Source organism: Micropterus salmoides, unplaced genomic scaffold (assembly GCF_014851395.1).
Source record: "Micropterus salmoides isolate LMB-PRFRI ecotype aquatic unplaced genomic scaffold, ASM1485139v1 Ms_hic_scaffold_13, whole genome shotgun sequence".
NCBI lineage: Eukaryota > Metazoa > Chordata > Actinopteri > Centrarchiformes > Centrarchidae > Micropterus > Micropterus salmoides.
In genome coordinates, this window is record NW_024040374.1 from 19,132,971 (window position 1) to 19,150,047 (window position 17,077).

General features: G+C 40.6%; 1 protein-coding gene across 2 annotated transcripts in view; it reads left to right on the forward strand.

Moving 5' to 3' along the window:
* tle5 (TLE family member 5, transcriptional modulator) overlaps positions 1-12,573 on the forward strand; it is a 49,861-nt gene extending 37,288 nt beyond the window's left edge. Inside the window, exons 5-7 of one of the 2 annotated variants that reach the window (XM_038715999.1) lie at positions 6,328-6,390; positions 7,105-7,179; positions 8,735-12,573. In XM_038715999.1, coding sequence (XP_038571927.1) covers positions 6,328-6,390; positions 7,105-7,179; positions 8,735-8,959 — 363 coding nt within the window. In that variant the 3' untranslated portion in view covers positions 8,960-12,573. Of the gene's footprint in view, positions 1-6,327; positions 6,391-7,104; positions 7,180-8,731 lie in introns of both variants that reach the window. The other variant, XM_038715998.1, reaches the window with a different exon arrangement.
* Positions 12,574-17,077: the final 4,504 nt, after the last annotated feature.

Sequence of the window (17,077 nt, forward strand, 5' to 3'; positions counted from 1 at the left end):
AATTTTGAAAAAGAAAAGGCAGGCAGGGGTGAGAAGCCGATATCCATACATCAGTTTGTGTGGCTGAAGGTGGGGGAGTAATTTATGCTCAGCCTGTAGGAAGGAGAGAGCGATGGGCCTCTGAAGGGCCAGTCCTTATCAGTGACCTCGTCTGGCGCTGCCCGTCCACACACACACACAAACACACACACACACACACTGTCTTATGATTGATGTCGCACACTGACAGCCATATTGGGAGAACGGAGTGTGCTTTGACAAATGGACACACACACACACACACACACACACACACACACACACACACAGAAGTAGCACCTTCCATGATTTAAAACCTTCAAATATATCCACCCACACAAACACTGAAGTAGGAAGCACAAGACAGGCACTGTGACGCATGCAAGGAAAACATACAAACACACATGCAGTCTGTTACAGGCAAGCACACACACACAAACACTGAGCCTGATGTGTGCAGTTCATCACAGCCTTTTCCTTTATCTGACAGGGATGAAATTCACAGTCGTGTGTGTGTGTGTGTGTGTCAAGTAGTCTGTTTGTATGATTGTATTTGATCATGTGTTTTATTATTTAAAAAATTTGTATGCGTTTGTTGAGACTACCTGCACGTGTGTGTGTGTGTGTGTGTGTGTGTGTGTGCGTGCACATATCCCCCTCTGTTAGCACATATGCTTGTGTGTGAGTGTTAGTGGCGCATGTTCATAAGCACTTTTTTGTTTCTGTTCATGCGTGCCCCTGTTTTGTGTGTGTGTGTGTGTGTGTGTGTGTGTGTGTGTGTGTGTGTGAGTGCGTGCATGCGTGCTTGCTTGCTTTGTGCACAATGTGAGTGGGTGCAGAGAATCTCTAGTTCCATTAGAGGGTTGAAATTGAAGGGGATGTGTGGAAACGAGTGTCGAGGAGCATTCATGTCTAGGCCTATTGTGCAAAGCTAGTCCCCCCCCCCCCCCTCCTCTGCTGCTGCTCCTCCCTCTCCACCTCTGTCTCTATTTCCCTCTCTTTCTTTCTCTCTCGCACTCTCTCACATTCAATAGCTCCCTCTTGATCACTCTGTCCTACCCAATTCAAAAAAATCCTCTCCACTCTGTCTGCTCCCTCTCTCTCTGTTTTGTCTTGGTGAGTAGAAGCAAGGTTGAGTTGTGGATTGAACTGGGAATATGTTGAATGAAGCTGTATTGTTGCTGGTTCCTCTTTGTCTTTCTGTTGTTCTGTTTTCTCATCCTGTTTTTCTTCCTCTACATTTAGTCTTGAATATGTGTCCCGCCTGACAACATCACTGTTGCATCTGTATGTTTTTTTTTTACATAGTCTATAGCAGTGTTTCCCACGGGATTTCAAAAGATTATATGTATGCCCCCCGGAAGAAAACTTTGTACATTTTAAAGTTAAATGCATTAATTTGGTGCAAAATTAAGAGTCTATCTATGAAGAACTTTGCAGTCGTGTAAACAATGTTGCGCTATAGTAAATTATTTAATCATAAACCCATTGTAAAGCTATAAATGGTGATGAAACAACAACAAAAGTCAACAAATTTATTTCATGTTTTTCTATCAACCCTAGATCAAAGAATAGAAATAGAATAAGTCATTTTCTTAACATTTTATTGTTGTTTTTTTACTTTTAAAAACACATGTAATATATATATATATAAAAAAAATGTATACTTATACTTATTTCCATACTGTATAGACACCTTATTTTGGAAACTGGACGTTGTCACATGTGTATCCTCACGCGAAATTCATCAAGTCCGACCCAAATTTGATAAATGTTGTATGTGGTTCTTGTATCGCGTAACATGAAGACTTCCTAGCCTCTTTTCAGGTAGGCCTTTCATACTGCAATACTTGTCTTTGTAAAGAGAGAAACTGACAGCATAAAGTCGCTAACCTGCCTGTCAGCTCACACTAGTAAATTTAAGTGGATTTACCATAAAGGCTTTAATACGTGTGCACTCCAAATTTAGGCGCAGCTAGCTTCATTGCCTTCTCACAAACGAGTGACAGAAACAGACCTTAGTTACCTCAAAAGAAAAGTAGTTCTCTCGAGTCGGATGCCTGAGCATGCGAGCTTACAGCAGCGCAGAGCAGCTCCCACAAAACAGTTGTGTTAGAGGTCTGTAATGTTATTATGAGATGCAAAAAATATTTTCGGTTCATTTTGAAACTATGGCGGAGCAAATTAGACTGTAGTGGCCGCCATGGTCTCATTAATTAATGGGAAACACTGTATAGTGTAGGCTCTTTCATTTTATGCCTAAATCATGTATAATCATCTTGTCAAGCAATCGTTGCCATCAGTCATACTTCATTACAAGTGAAGTCCTGCGCTCAGAATTTTACTTGAGTAAAAGCACAAAGTATTATCCAAACAATATACCAAAAGTAAAAGTAATCATGATGCAAAGTGGATCCTAACTAATGTGTTCACTTGTAAGCAGAAATGTAATCTTGTAGGTTGAGTTGGAGCTTATTTGCATTACTTTAAATACAGTTTGGTAGTTTCATCTATATTAATGCATCATAGTTTTTTTAAGCTCATGACATGTTTTCACATGTAAAATTTACTGGTTAATTAGCTCTAGTCACTATAAGTGTTTGATAAATGTAGTGCAGTAAAAAGTACACTATTTTCTGAAATGTAGTGCAGTATAAGTATAAAGGAGCACAAAAGTTAAATACTCAATTAAAAGTACAAGTAATTTGACTTGAGAACAGTACTTGGGTAAATGTATTTACCCAAATCTAATTTCTACTGATGTTTGTCAGATTTTATGACTGGGCACAATGTGCGTGTGATTCATATTTATTTGTGACATTTTAAAGTGCAAGGAAGGTGCTTCTTTTTTCTAAGGTTTTCAATGTTTTTGAGGTATTTAGAAAATGATGAACAAGTATCATGTCCTGTTATATTCCTGGCAGGAAGCAGTAATAGGAGACACTCAAATAGTCTGAGGAAGTCTGTGAAATGTTCAGTTTGTTTAGGCTGCCTTCCATGCTTCCTTGAAACACATTTAAATCAACTTGAACACATTTTTGTCTCTGTGTTTGCTTTTCCTTTTAACGTCGACATTTTCGAGATAAAGCTTATTTAAATTGGCAAAAAGCAGCAAAGACATCTCCAACAGTAATGAATTCTATCGGTTGTAAATCCTTGAAGTATTTGTCCAGTGTCCTAGCCCAGTTTTATATTACGCAAGTTTTATTTGCACACACATTGCTGTTGTCAGTGAATGTGCGCTCCTGTAGCACTTGAATGCTAGAAAGAAGCAAGAGTAAAATGTATAGAGGACAAAAGAGAGAAAGAAGCGTTCAGATAGCAAAAGCTGAGGGACAGACACAGAGAGGAGGATAATAGAGAGCACAGATAAAAAGACGAGACAGAAGCTTAGTTGGAGGAAAAAAGAGAGAGAAGGCATAAAGGGCAATGAAAAAGAGGGAGCCATAGTCCCCGTAGAGACATTTTAGATATGTCAGGGAGTGTGTATGTGTAATGATGAGCGGATAGGAGTGTAGCGCTTGATGGGGAGCTGTGCTCTGCATGCCTAATGACTGGTAGAAGGGCCCCTCTCTCCTCATCATGCCACAAATTAGGCCCTAACACAATTACTGCTGCTTTGCATATCTCAGATGGATTGGATGATTACCAACTAAATGTGATAATAGACCTGTATGTGAGAAAGATAGGGAATGTTTTTGAATGGTTTTGGTCTTTTCCATGAAAACCAGCAACGAATTTATCCACTTATAACACATTTCAGGGCTCCAGACTAACTTTTTTTACTTGGAGCACTGTAGCCCCTAACTGAAAATTTTAGGGGTTCAGGCAGAATGTTTAGGTGTGTGCACACATTAAATTGACCTGCAATGCTTATTTCACATTTTCCCCATTTGAACTGTATTACTGATACATAATTTGGTAATGAATAATAAAAACAGAAACTACAATGTGCTGTTCTATTTTAGTCCACAGTCGCATTTAAATTGAATGGTCTTTAACAAATCCAGTTGCCTTACCAAACTTAGTTTTCCCTGCATGTTGTTGACCACCTCTAGTGCAGTAGATACAGCTCATTATGGCGGTGTTTTTGCTAATCTTAACCATGTAAACTCCCTCAGCCAGGGGTGGACTGGTACAATTATTCAGGCTGAGAACTCCATCCCGGCCCACTCTGTTCATGCAAAACACCAGAATTCATGATTTTGTAGACTAACCCCATTTTTTGATGTAACGAGTAACAAACCAGGCATAGATTTGGCCACTATGTTCATCTGGGAAGAAAGTTATTCACATTACAAAATACAGACATTTGGGATTGACCATTAAAGTAGCCTAACTGAACAGAGTTTTCAAGGTGCAGTTTTTCAAAATCTCCCCAAGAAATAGCCAACACCAGTCATAGCACATACAAATGTACAGGGCTAGACACAAAAACAATTAGCCTACACTTAGAGATAATGAGATGTACTGAGTTTGCTCAAATGTTCAAATGATGATCTTTATATTCAACAATCAAACATATCAAAAGTATCAAAAAATGTCACACACACACACCTTCTCTGAGTCTGAACATAAGCTACAACAATGAAAGTAAGTAGCACTATAACGCAAAAGTCCAAAAAGCTCTCCTATAGCCTGCAACAAAATGCAAGCCGCACAAAAATAAAATCTTTCAATAATTTCTAGAAAATATATTTGTTTTCTAGCCTATAAAGAAAATACAGTTGTATTTTCATCCAGACACAACTTTGAGATTGGCAGAGATTCAGCAGTGCACAGAAGCCATTGCCATGGTTACTACCCACGGAGCAGTGTCTGTTCACACGAGGAGCGCATACATAGACTGTACCGTGGATCCAAGCAGGTAGGCGACGCGTCGTCTGAAAATGCACACAAATGCTAACACATGTGGCCAGTTGCATGGATGTTCTTAACATAGACTAATTAACGGTCGCCAACATATAATTGTCAAAGAAACAGAGAAAGAAAGACACACGGACACGCTCCTGCTTGCTTTATTATTTTAAAAAAGCTTGCTATATTATTGCCGCCTCTGATCAAGTTGATAATTAACAGCAGGCCAAAACGGCACTCAGGCCTCCGGGAAATCTCCCGTTGCAGACTTGCTCCCTCCTCTTTTTTCAACATTGGGGGGGGGGGAATGGAAGTCGCACATGTGCGAGTAGTTGAAAAAAATGCTTGCGCTGTATGGGGAAAAAATGGTCGCAAAATGCAACCATTTGGTCGCAGTTTGGAGCTCTGTGTTTTGTCTACATAGCCAGAGCCTGATATAGTTTATTCCTCCTTCCCTCCGTTGTTGTCCAGAAACTGTCAAAGTCCCAGCACACCCACAAAGCTGTTTTCAATTACTCTGATAAGACCTGTAATCAGCCTTTGTTGAAGTCGGGTGGAGCTATTATGGGAATTTTGTGATGTCACCATACTACTAGATACTGTAATCAATAGGCTTTTTTCACAGCAGTCATTTTGACTGGTGAGAGTAGGAAAAGCACAGGTATTACTAATAACATTAAAGATCACTCTGCTCTATTTAAGTGTCCCAGTAAAGGCCACGTTATACTTTTGTGTAAAGTCTGCTCACGTAGTGACACCGTAGTGAGCATTAATACTTGTGTTTGTGTCTGCATCGCTCTGCAATTACACGCCAAAATGCTAGTTGGCGGCGGGATTTCTATTTTCTACTGTGCAAGCGCTATGCTGGCACGGCCAGCGATAATGGTGCAACAGATCTGACAAGAGAGGGAGGGGGCCGTCAATCAAGCACCGGCTACACACACCCCACTGCTGAGATGAGATCTCAAAAGGCATCATAAGTGGAAACACCTGTATGTATGTGTGTGTGTGTGTGTGTGTGTGTGAGAGTGTGAACTAAGGGTGTGTAAAGACAAACCAGTGAGCTATACTGTTGCACTGGGGGTGTTCCTTTATTACAATGAATAAGGGCACCGTCCTGCTGCTATAAACACTCAACAGAGCACAAAATGTGTATTAATCAGCATGTGAAAATAGTCCCTCCACTCTTTGAGTAATGTTTGCCTGACAGTGCCCAGCTATTTAGAAACTATTTTTTTTTGGACATAAAACTATACATTTGTGACAAGTTTATATGGTTACAATCCTAAGTAAGAATGACTGGGCTGAATGCCACAGACAGGGTAGAGACGTTGGAAGGTATTGAGACTAACAAGCTGTTGGTTTAAGTCTTTTCATGGGATCTGTTGCCAATAACATAAATTTAGACTAACGCCAGTATTATGCTTTAGCTAATAAACCCTCCTTCCACAGGCTGAGATAGTGAAGAGATTGAACGGGATCTGCGCACAAGTCCTCCCCTACCTGTCTCAGGAGGTAAGCGCGCACACGCACACACAGAGACACAAAGACGTCACTGACCCTCAGCCCTATTCCTTACATCCTGGTATGAGATCACCCTCATTCCCGCCTCATTACTTCTCTATCTCCGTGACCCCTCGCTCAGCGTCCCTCCCTCCTCTTCTCTCCTCTCCACTTCCCTCCTCCCGTCATTCACATCACTCGCTTCCCGTATTCCTTTCCACCTTACTTTCGCTTTATTCCTCCCTCCCCCACTTTCCTCTGCCATATTCAGTCTATCCTTCCAGTTTTCCCTCACCCTCCCTGTTTGACCTCCTCCTACACTCCCATCCTTCCCTTCATCTCTCCCTCCTCCACCACTTTTCCTTTATACATGTGTGTGTTTGTGTGTGTGAGCGTAATAAATGGTTGTGTGATTCAGATAAGCCATGCTCTTATCTGCCAACCAGGCCGTTGACCTCCACCTATTACAGAACACCAGCCAACCATCCATTCACCAGTGTCACACAAGGTGTGTGTGTACGTGTGTGTACGTGTGTGTCTGGATGAAAAGCTGAATGGCCGGAGGGTGGGATGCATCACCACAGAGGGTTGTCAGGTTCTGTGTTGTGACAATTGATATTGATCTAACCTCTCCTCCCCTTGTTTCTGTCTCGCTTTTATTGTCTCGCTCACTTTCCTTCCCTCGTCTTCACCCCCCCACGCTCACCCCTCACCCACCGTCTCCAGCACCAGCAGCAGGTCCTGGCGGCCATAGAGAGGGCCAAGCAGGTCACCCCCCCAGAGATGAACTCCATCATAAGGGTATGATGTTCCAGCCGCAGCCCCAACTGAGAGTCTTATGATGCAATTATTGATAATTACCACTTATTCTATCTTATCTTAAATAACCTTTATTTAATGGCCTTTTCTATTTATTTATGTGTTCTTATTTATAATTTGGCTATATATTTTAACGTATATGTCTGTTTTGAAATGAGATGGATAAATTAAGTTTACTCTGCTTCTTTGGCTGTAAGCATTAATTTAGTGGTTAATAAAAAGGTAATCTTTTTAAATATATAAATAATTTGAAAAGAACTCGCGTCATAATGACATCATCATGGTTAATTTCTCAGATTTTGGAAAGCTCCTCTAGACCCACAGAAGATATCAGAAAATCAGTGTACTGTGTCTTTAAATTTCATTGGTTTTGTTTTTTTTGTTGTTTTTTTTTTATCATTATCCTCGAGTGTGGAAGTAGTAAATACTCCCATCTACAGATACATGGGATCATAACCTCCACCCTGAGCACAATTTCGTTAATCGTAAGATTAGCTAGCTAGTTAAAATGCTAAATCAATATGGCATTAACCATCTAGCCGCAATCCTTCATCTCTGTGGCTCTAACATTAGCCAGCTACACTTTATCATTATAAGTCTTGTACTAGCTAGCTTAGCTACTTCATCATTTATGAGAGGTTTAGTATTAGCTGACCGAGCCACTCCATCATTCTACTATGGGTCTAGTGTTAGCTAGCTTAACAACTCCATCACTGTGATGCATGTTTCAAAGAGGCGCCTTGCTTTTGTCTTTGTGACTACTGCTTCAGATACATGGGCTAATGGGGCCTGTTTTTTGAATTTGAATTGAAATCTTTATTTCAAACATGCAAGAGAAAGTATATAAAAAAAATAAAATAAAACAAGGACTGGGCCTGTTCTCTTCAGTACAGGGAGACACACAATTCATCCATCAATATCTTACTTTGGTAGCCGCTAATAGCATATTTTATATACCTGAAGGATATAGGGAATTTGAGCTCTGGTTCTGAATGGAAAGCAGCGCTGTTGACTTTGTGGGTGTAGCGTGTGGAAACTAAGGCTGTTAGACACTGTCAGTCAGGATTGTCAGAAAATCTGCCCACAGATGTGTCATCATGTTGAGTGTGTGTGAGCAATAGGGAGTGATGAAAATCCACAGGATTAACTATTTGTTGTCCTTTACATTAAAATGAAATGTACGTGTGTTTTATTTTGGACCATGTCTGTCCTCTGTCAGACAATTTTACCGCTTTTATACTGTGTTCTCCCCTCTCACTTGTTTTCTTGGTGTATATTGAAAATTGCATCTTCTATAAATAAGATGTGTGCTGCAGATTTTCCATCTCCTACTGAGCATGTATTTTAGCTATGATGTGTGCTATTGTGGCTGAGCTATTAGCACTGTGCCTCAGGGGTTATATATTAAACATCATTTGTGATGTATAATAGCTCTGTGCATTACAGATTTGCATTTCCCTCAGTGTTTTGCAGTGATTTGTGTGCTGGATTTATCCTGCTGTGTCTAAGTTGTGTCTGGTTGCCTTCCATGCAGCAGCAGCTCCAGGCTCACCAGCTGTCTCAGCTCCAGGGCCTGGCCCTGCCCATGACCCCTTTGCCGCTGGGACTGAGCCAGCCAACCCTCCCCGCCGTCACCACCTCCTCTGGTCTCTTCTCTCTCTCCTCCCTGCTGGCCTCCCAAGCCCAGCTGGCCAAGGAGGAAAAAGCGTCACGTGACGGAGTTGACAGCCACCGCGAGGAGGACGGAGACAAGTCTGATTAAATGGTGTCCCCCATTCAGCTCTGTTTTTATCCAGAGACCTGAATCCCCAGATCTGAGCCCCCTTTGTCCTACAGCCTCTCCCCTGGTCTCCCTCTCTCTGACCTTGGCTAACATGTTCAATCCCATCACCACAGCTCCATCTACAGACCCCTTACCAACTCCCATGAGCTTTGACACCTGCCCCTCATGTCAGACTAGCCCAGATTGCTTCATATTTACCATACTTGGGTTGTTTCTTTATCCCCCCACCTCATTACCACCATCAGAGAGTTTCTCTCTTCTGTGTCTTTTCTTCAGATAGTATCTTTTTTTTTCTTTTTTTTTAATGCATTTTATCAGGACTACTTTCTATTTCTGTTCCTCCCTCTCTCCCTGTCACTCTGTCTCTCAGTTCTTATTCCTGTTTAGTTTCTGTTTAGTTTTTATTCCCCCTCCGTGCCTCTCTTCCTCCCACTCTCGCCCACCTCTCGCCTCTGTTCAAAGCGGTTCCTTGTCATGCAGGACTGATCTGTGAGACTGAACTCTCAGTACTGTAGGTGTTCAAAACATGTTAAATGTTAAACAGGGAGTCTTTGGCAGGCAGTAAAACTTGTCAGACACAACACAGGATTCCTAGAAACTTAATTTTCCTAAGAAAGAGGTATCACCAGAGATCAACAGCGTTGATATTTCTGGGCAGTTCAGATTACAGGTATTCATTACTAGCAAAAAGTTGGCTTTGTTTTAAACGGTGGATTGTTTGAATCAGATCAGTGTTTACATAGTGCCCTCATGCCCCTGCTGAAGAGAGAAACCTCCCTAAAGTTACACACACTCCCAATCTAAAAACTGCTGCAGAATCGTTATGAAGGAGAAGACATCTGCATTCAACAAACTAGAGATGTTGTGTAAAATCCTGAATTTGTATGGAGAAAAGAAAAGCACCTTCTTAGAGCAAATTTACTGCTGAGAGCCGTCCGACTGGATAACGAACCAACCTTAGTAAATAATATCCCCTACTCCCGATCCTTCCCTGACCCTGTGCGGTACGTTAGATAAATCTGCCAAGCATCTTAACTGAAAGGCAAAGTTTCCATCAGTAGTTAAATGAACAGCAATGTTGCTTGACTCCTGCACCCTCCCATCACCTTATTAATCTTTCACGTGCACAAATATTCAAGCAGGCACAGAGGGGAGATCGAGTGTGCATGCTGTGTGTTTGACAGCAGAGGGCAGTGTGTGTCTTTGAGGAATCCTCTCCTCGGTGAGCTCAGGCCTGAGCAAAACAAGGGTTGGACAATGACAGAGTACAGGCTGTGTCACAAGGGGAATGGCTTATTTATCCACTCTGTGTGTACAAACTTAATATACAGAGACTAGACTGGTGACATTAATCTCTGCATGCGGTCGGTCCCAGTCCCTGTCATGATCCAGTTCTTGAGAAACAGTCTTAGGTTTATTTTAAGGAACGTCTCCACGTGAAACAAACACAACTGGACCTGTGCTTTTTTGATCGGTCTATAATTCAGATTTAAATACTGTACATTTTGATTCACTGTACATATACAGGTCTGTCACATATCAGACTTAACACCACATTGTACATACGATCTAACTCCATGATCTAACAAAATTAAATCAGTGCAGAACACACACATGAAGCACAAGCGTCCTCCACAGCTCTGATGAGTAAAAAACAAAAACAAACTCCCCCCTCAGGCTCTGCACACCTACTCAGCTGTTTTCAATTACCTTGTCTGAACAGGCCTCTAGTCAAGTGGAAGTTGGGGGAGACCATGCTGAGAATACTGTGTTCAAAATCTGTCCCCATCTGCTACCTGTGGCACTCGATATACCCTCTGCCTTTTTATTTGAGTATCAGAACTCCGTAATGTTTGAGTGCCCTCAACCTTCCCACATCCAGGGCGTCCTGGTGGCTCCGTGGTTAAAACGCCTCCAGGTTGTTGCAGGCTAATGCCCCATTTAATTCCTGGGGTTTAATTACTTCACAATGAACTTCGGCTGGTGTGAGCCGTTCATGTTCATTTGGCTTTCATGCACTTTTCTGTTATTAAGGGCCAAGTAAGATAAATCAGAGCTTTCAGAGTTTCCCGGTCCTAATTTCCGCTAGAAGTGTGTGGGAGATGGGAGAGAAGAGGTCTAACCAGGCAACATTAGTGAAAACACCTGTGTGGGTGGACTATGGGTGTTGGTTTAACGGGTCCAGCAGCAGCCACAATGGCCCCATTAAATGTCTTCTTTCTACAAACCTCAGCGCTCGGCCCTCAAAGATTATTTGATCAACTAGAAGCCGATGGCGATGGCCTGTGTTTGAGCGTTAATGTGAAGACAGCCTGTGTACGAAGTAATTTTATACAAACCCTACACACAGAAACACACACACACACACACACACACACACACACACACACACACACTTTCTTAACCTCCCCTCTCTGTTTTAATGGGTACTCTGAGTGATAAAGAGTTTCATTCTAAAATAAACAATCCTTGACCCTAATTTGGGAAATGAAACACTAAACTTTAAATCTCTGGCATGACAATGATAAAGCACATTTTAGCATTTAAGTCATTCAGAAAGCAAAAGGACAAAAATTGCATGTCACTGCATTCAGAATAAAACCATCATGCGCCTAAAAGTTGAGTTAACATGCTGTTGGTGGGATGACTCTTTCAGTGATACCAGTAATAGTGAGTTTACGTGAATACATAGACGAGGTGTGTATAAACGGCTGTACAGGTTTGGTGGTCGTTTATAAACTACAGTTTTGAAGTGCGTTCCCTTTCTTACTTCAACTAAAGCTTACATGCCATCACTGCTTGTGAATTAAGCATCGCCCTCCCATCTGTCCATATACTGTATGTATCTAGCTACATACTGTACTTGTCGTAGTGAAATGCAGAGCGTGTAGACAAAGCGACACACACACACACATACATCAATGCATGCATGTCTGCGGGGGAACAAAAATTGATTTCTTTCTGTTTGGTCCAAACTTTCTGTGATCGATGCACTTGTTTTGTTTTTTTTGCCTCTTTGTTTTGAAATATTAATCAATATGAACTAGAACGAGAATTGCAAAGCTGACGTTATAAACATACAAATGAAATTCTATGTATTTGTTAAAGTAGTTGGAGGTGCTCGCCTCTGTATACAGTTATACATAGAAAGCTTTATGTGTATATAGCTGCACCTTTTCTTGTCTGTCCTGGATGATTCTTGTGTTATTGTGTTACAAAACTGATGTGACACCAGGGGGGAAACTGCAGTACATTGACCTTTTGCCCTTTGACCCTTTTCTTCTTCTCTGACCCCCCCACCCCATCCCTTGCCACATACTACCTTACCAACTTTTTGCCCCCATAGCGTGAAGCATTGTAAGCGTTTTGAGCTTTGTAAAGGTCTTTTTTTAAATACTTATTTTGTGCATAATGTAAAACCTGAAAGTGTGTACTTTGGCAAAAAAATGTTTTGTGTCTGAAATCATAGCTTCATTGAAACAAAAAAAGAAACTATAAAAAAGTACAACAAACATTTACTATAAATAATATGAAATGTTCTGCAGTAAGGAAGGACTTCTGGTGCCTTACAAATAAAGTCAATCAAATCATAAGAAACGTTCCTGCTCTTTTTGAATGTCTCTGTGTGAATCTTTAATTTGACATCCTGATCGGGGTGGACGGCTTTGTGGTGAGAAAGCCTTTAGTGTGACTGAAAAACTAATGACACTTGATTCCTGTAACAGCACTTTTTTTATCCCGTTTTAACTAGTAGACACACTTGTACCCCCATTTTAAGTCAAGCAGACAACTGACTTTTTTTCCAAAGCAGGGTTTTGTTAAGTATCCTACGTTTTAGGCGGGCATTGATTCTGGTTGATCTTATCAAGGTATGAACATAAACTTTCTAAGATCTAAAACTTGGTTGAGCTCTGTGATCATCGCTGTAAGCATTAAAATTACGTGATCTTAATGCAGTAGATAGTAAGTGCATGGTAATTTAGCTTCTAGCAGCGACTGCAGGGAAACTTTCATAGTAGATGCTTTCAAGACAGTCCAATATCTTAGATTTTTGAGTTGACTGTCAAATTCACTTCTCACTTCATCCATGTTTGTTTGTAGTGGTTATTGTTTTCGTTTTACAAAAAATGGGTCCCACATTTGCATCACCATGCATGGTAACACATTCATTCATTATTTAGCTTTGACACAAATCTCAACTAACTTGCAAGTTGATTTTGTAGTCTACTGAAAATAACTGGAAACCAAAAGCTTTCTTGATTATAAGAAAACAAACTAAATATTAAAATTCTGAAAACCAAACTCCATCACATAGAACATGTAGTGGCTATTCAGGAGCTTTCAACTATGTCTCACAATCTTCCACAGCAGATTTACAGTACTGTTTAATTGTTTTATGCAGGTGTGAAAAAATTCTGTAACGTTAGAATGCTTTCAAAAATATAGATGTTAATAGATTATCAGTTAACAAAATAAAAAGCGAGTGAACAGAATTGCAAAAACGCATAAATTTGTGTAGGTATACTTGCACAAAGTCAGGGATTTTGTTGGCATCTCGTCAGGTCTGTGATTGAACAATTTTACCACACAGGTGCTAATTATCATAATATCAATACGTAGGTTGAAAAACAATCATTAACTGAAAGAGAACTGGCTTTGTAGAGGAATACAATTGGGTGAGGAACAACCAAATTCTGCTAACAAGGTGAGGTTGTTGAAGACCGTTTACTATCAAAAGTCATACTTATTCTGCATCAGCAAGGTGTCTCCCAGGCAGACACTTAAAGGCAGACAGGTTTATTGAGATTCTTCTTTTGTTGACTTTGCATTTAGTTTAGTTTAATTGATAAATATAAACTATTAACATTTGAAAGCATTCTTACGGTACAGCATTTTTCCACACCTGCCTAAAACATTTGCACGGTACTGTAGTTGCATAGTAGTTGAAATTAAGATTTTTCTGAGCAATTTAAGGACTTCTTGTCCATGCTGGTTTAAACTTAAATTATTTAACTTTAATCTCAACTTAAAGCATGCTTTGGAATGGTGAATAGCATTTTTAGTTAATGGGGTGAAACGTGCAAAACCCCTGACACAGACATTAAAATCCCCTTTCACAGCATGGTACTAAATTGTTCTTTTGCCGCTATTCAAAAAGACTGATTTAAAAAAAATATATAAAAAAAAACTTTCTGTGAGAGAACCTTTGAGATGCTACTGGATAAGAGGCTAACAAAGACGACAGGTTCACAAAGTTTCCAAAGGCGGCAAAATCTCAACCTTCAAATATCCCATGAGAGGCCGTTGGGTGATTGTTGCAGAGCAGTTAAAAGTACAGTGGATTAATCAACTCTCAGTGATTTTTCTTAAATCGTATAGCACAAAAATGAGCCTGCATGATGCTGTGAGGCTGAAATTCACCATGACAGCACAGAAGTCTTTGGATCATAGTTGGGTTCATGACTTGTTGAGTGTCCCCATCCTATATCTGTTAGTTCACCTCCATCAAGGTTTAAATTACATAAATAACAGAGCTTTCAGATCCATGTGCTTACTGATTTTATTACATAAATACACACATTGAAACAGGATCTGCTGCCCTCTGACTGCCCAACTGGGTAACTGTAGTTCACAGCAGATCCACCAGGAGGAAGTGTTGATATGTGTTTACCAGCCAAGGTGAAACCAGCAGGTAATTGCTCTGAGGTATTCTCACATGTGCTTCGGTGTGTCACGTTCGACAGGGAGCTTCCTGTTCTTTTGGCTGCGTTGATGAAGGTTTATCTATTCAGCGCCGCATGTACCCAGAATTGATGTGATGGATCACGGCCTGTTTGGCACCTGCATAATCCTCATTTAGATGCTCTGTCTATTAAATCCTGAGACGTAACTTGGTTTGTTGCATTCACAGCTTCTCCCTCATTCACACACATACACACTCTTAGCTGGCAGATGGATGCACATGCAGTGGATGTTCTTGTGTGTGTGAATGACAGCACATCCTTGCTTTTCTTATAACCTTCCTCCTTTATCTCCCTCTCGCTTTCTTTTTCTTCCCTTCACCGCCAACTAGCTCCTTCTGTTTGCCTTTCCCCCTGTGTGTCTATGCAGGCAGATGTATGTGTGTGTGTGTGTGTGTGTGTTTGTCTTCCAATAGAAAAGAGGAAGAAGAGGAAGGCTTGTGAAACCTCAGAGTTCCTGTGGTTGGAGCTCTCCTTCCTCTCTTCCTCCCTTCCTCTTTCTTTGTCTCTCCCTACAGACCGCTCTGGATCTGACACTTGAATAAATATGAAAGTGCCCTATTTTTTCTCTTTCTGTCTGAGGATTCACACACTTCTCAAAAGCAAACGGCACAGAGGCAGCAGAGAAGAGGTTTTTCTCTCATTCACTCTTTTTCTGTAGAACACATTAGAGCCTGTGGAAAAAGATAAAAGTGCCACAATCACACTCATGTTGTTTAATTAGTGCCACCTTAAAGACGCAGATTATATGATGTATTTTTCTTATTGTCAACAAATCCCATGAAAAGACCAAAGCCAACAATTAATTGATCGTACCAGTAATTATTGCCTGATAGGGCTATTCCTCTGTGATATAGAGCTGTTGTCCAAAAACTATTAAAAACACATGAATGAGCTAGACTGTTGCACTGGGTGACATGTTCCTTTATTAAACATAGGCACTGTGGTTTATTTTAAGTCAACCCCATATACTCACTAAATACTCTGTAAATACTCAGTGGAGCACCATTCATCCACGTCTGTAAATAGTCCTTAACAAACACACAATTTACTCCTGTTTGATTAACATTTTCTAAAAACTACAGTGCCCTGCTGTTTCAGGAAACAACTTATTTATTATTTTTAAAATAAAAGTATTCCGTCCGTTACTCCTTTTTAAAGAGTTTAGTAAGAATATATTTGAGCTGTAGCTGTAAATTCCATGTTTTTATGGATGAATAAATTGAACCTTTTTACTTGCCTTTTTTGTGATATTCTGCGTATATTCACCTCTTCAGGCCTCTGAAAATCTAGAACCCTTTGGAATTACCTGTATTTATGCATAAATTGGTCAAACAACAAACAAACATGTAAACATTCACAGTGCAGGATGGAAAAAGTAAGTGAACGCTTGGATTTAATAACTGGTTGACCCTATTATGGCAGCAATAACCTCAACCAAACGTTTCCAGTAGTTGCAGATTGGACCTGAACAACGGTCTGGAGGAATTTTGGACCATTTCTCTTTACAAAACTGTTCAGTTCAGCGATATTTTTGAGATGTCTGGTGTGAATCGCTCTCTTGTGGTTATGCCACAGCATCTCGATCGGGTCATTCCTGAAGGCGTATTCTCTTCTGCTGAAGCCATTCTGTTCTTGATTTACTTCAGTGCTTTGGGTCATTGTCCTGTTGCATCAATCATCTTCTGTTGAGACTCATTTGGCGGACAGGGTAAAAACTGCAAAATTTCTTGACAATCTTTGTAATTAATTTTTCCGCAACCCTTTCAGGCCCTGAGGAAGCAAAGTAGGCCCAAACCATTATACTCCCTCCACCATACTTCACTGTTGGGATGCGGTTTTGATGTTGATGTGCTGTGCCTTTTTTCCTACACAAATAGGATTGTGTGTTCCTTCCAAACAACTTAACTTTGGTTTCATCTGTCCACAGAACATTCAGGTGCTCTTTTGCAAACTTCAGATGTACAGCAATTTTGGACAGCAGTGGCTTGCTCCGTGGTGTCCTCCCATGATATCCTTGTTCAGTGTTTTACATATCATGGAGTCGTCAACAGAGATGTTGGCATGTTCCAGAGATTTCTGTAAGTCTAGGATTCTTCTTAAAATCATTGAGCATTCTGTGCTGTGCTTGTGCAGTCATCTTTCCAGGACGGCTACTCCTTAGTGAGAGTTGCAACAGTGCTGAACTTTCTCCATTTATAGACACTTTGTCTTTCCATGGACTGATGAACATAAAGGCTTTTAGAGATACTTTTGTAACCCCTTCCAGGTTCCTGCAAGTCAACAGCTCTTTTGTTCGATGGATGGCAAGGATCACATCAGGCAATGCTTCATGAGAATAGTTGTTTTTTATAGG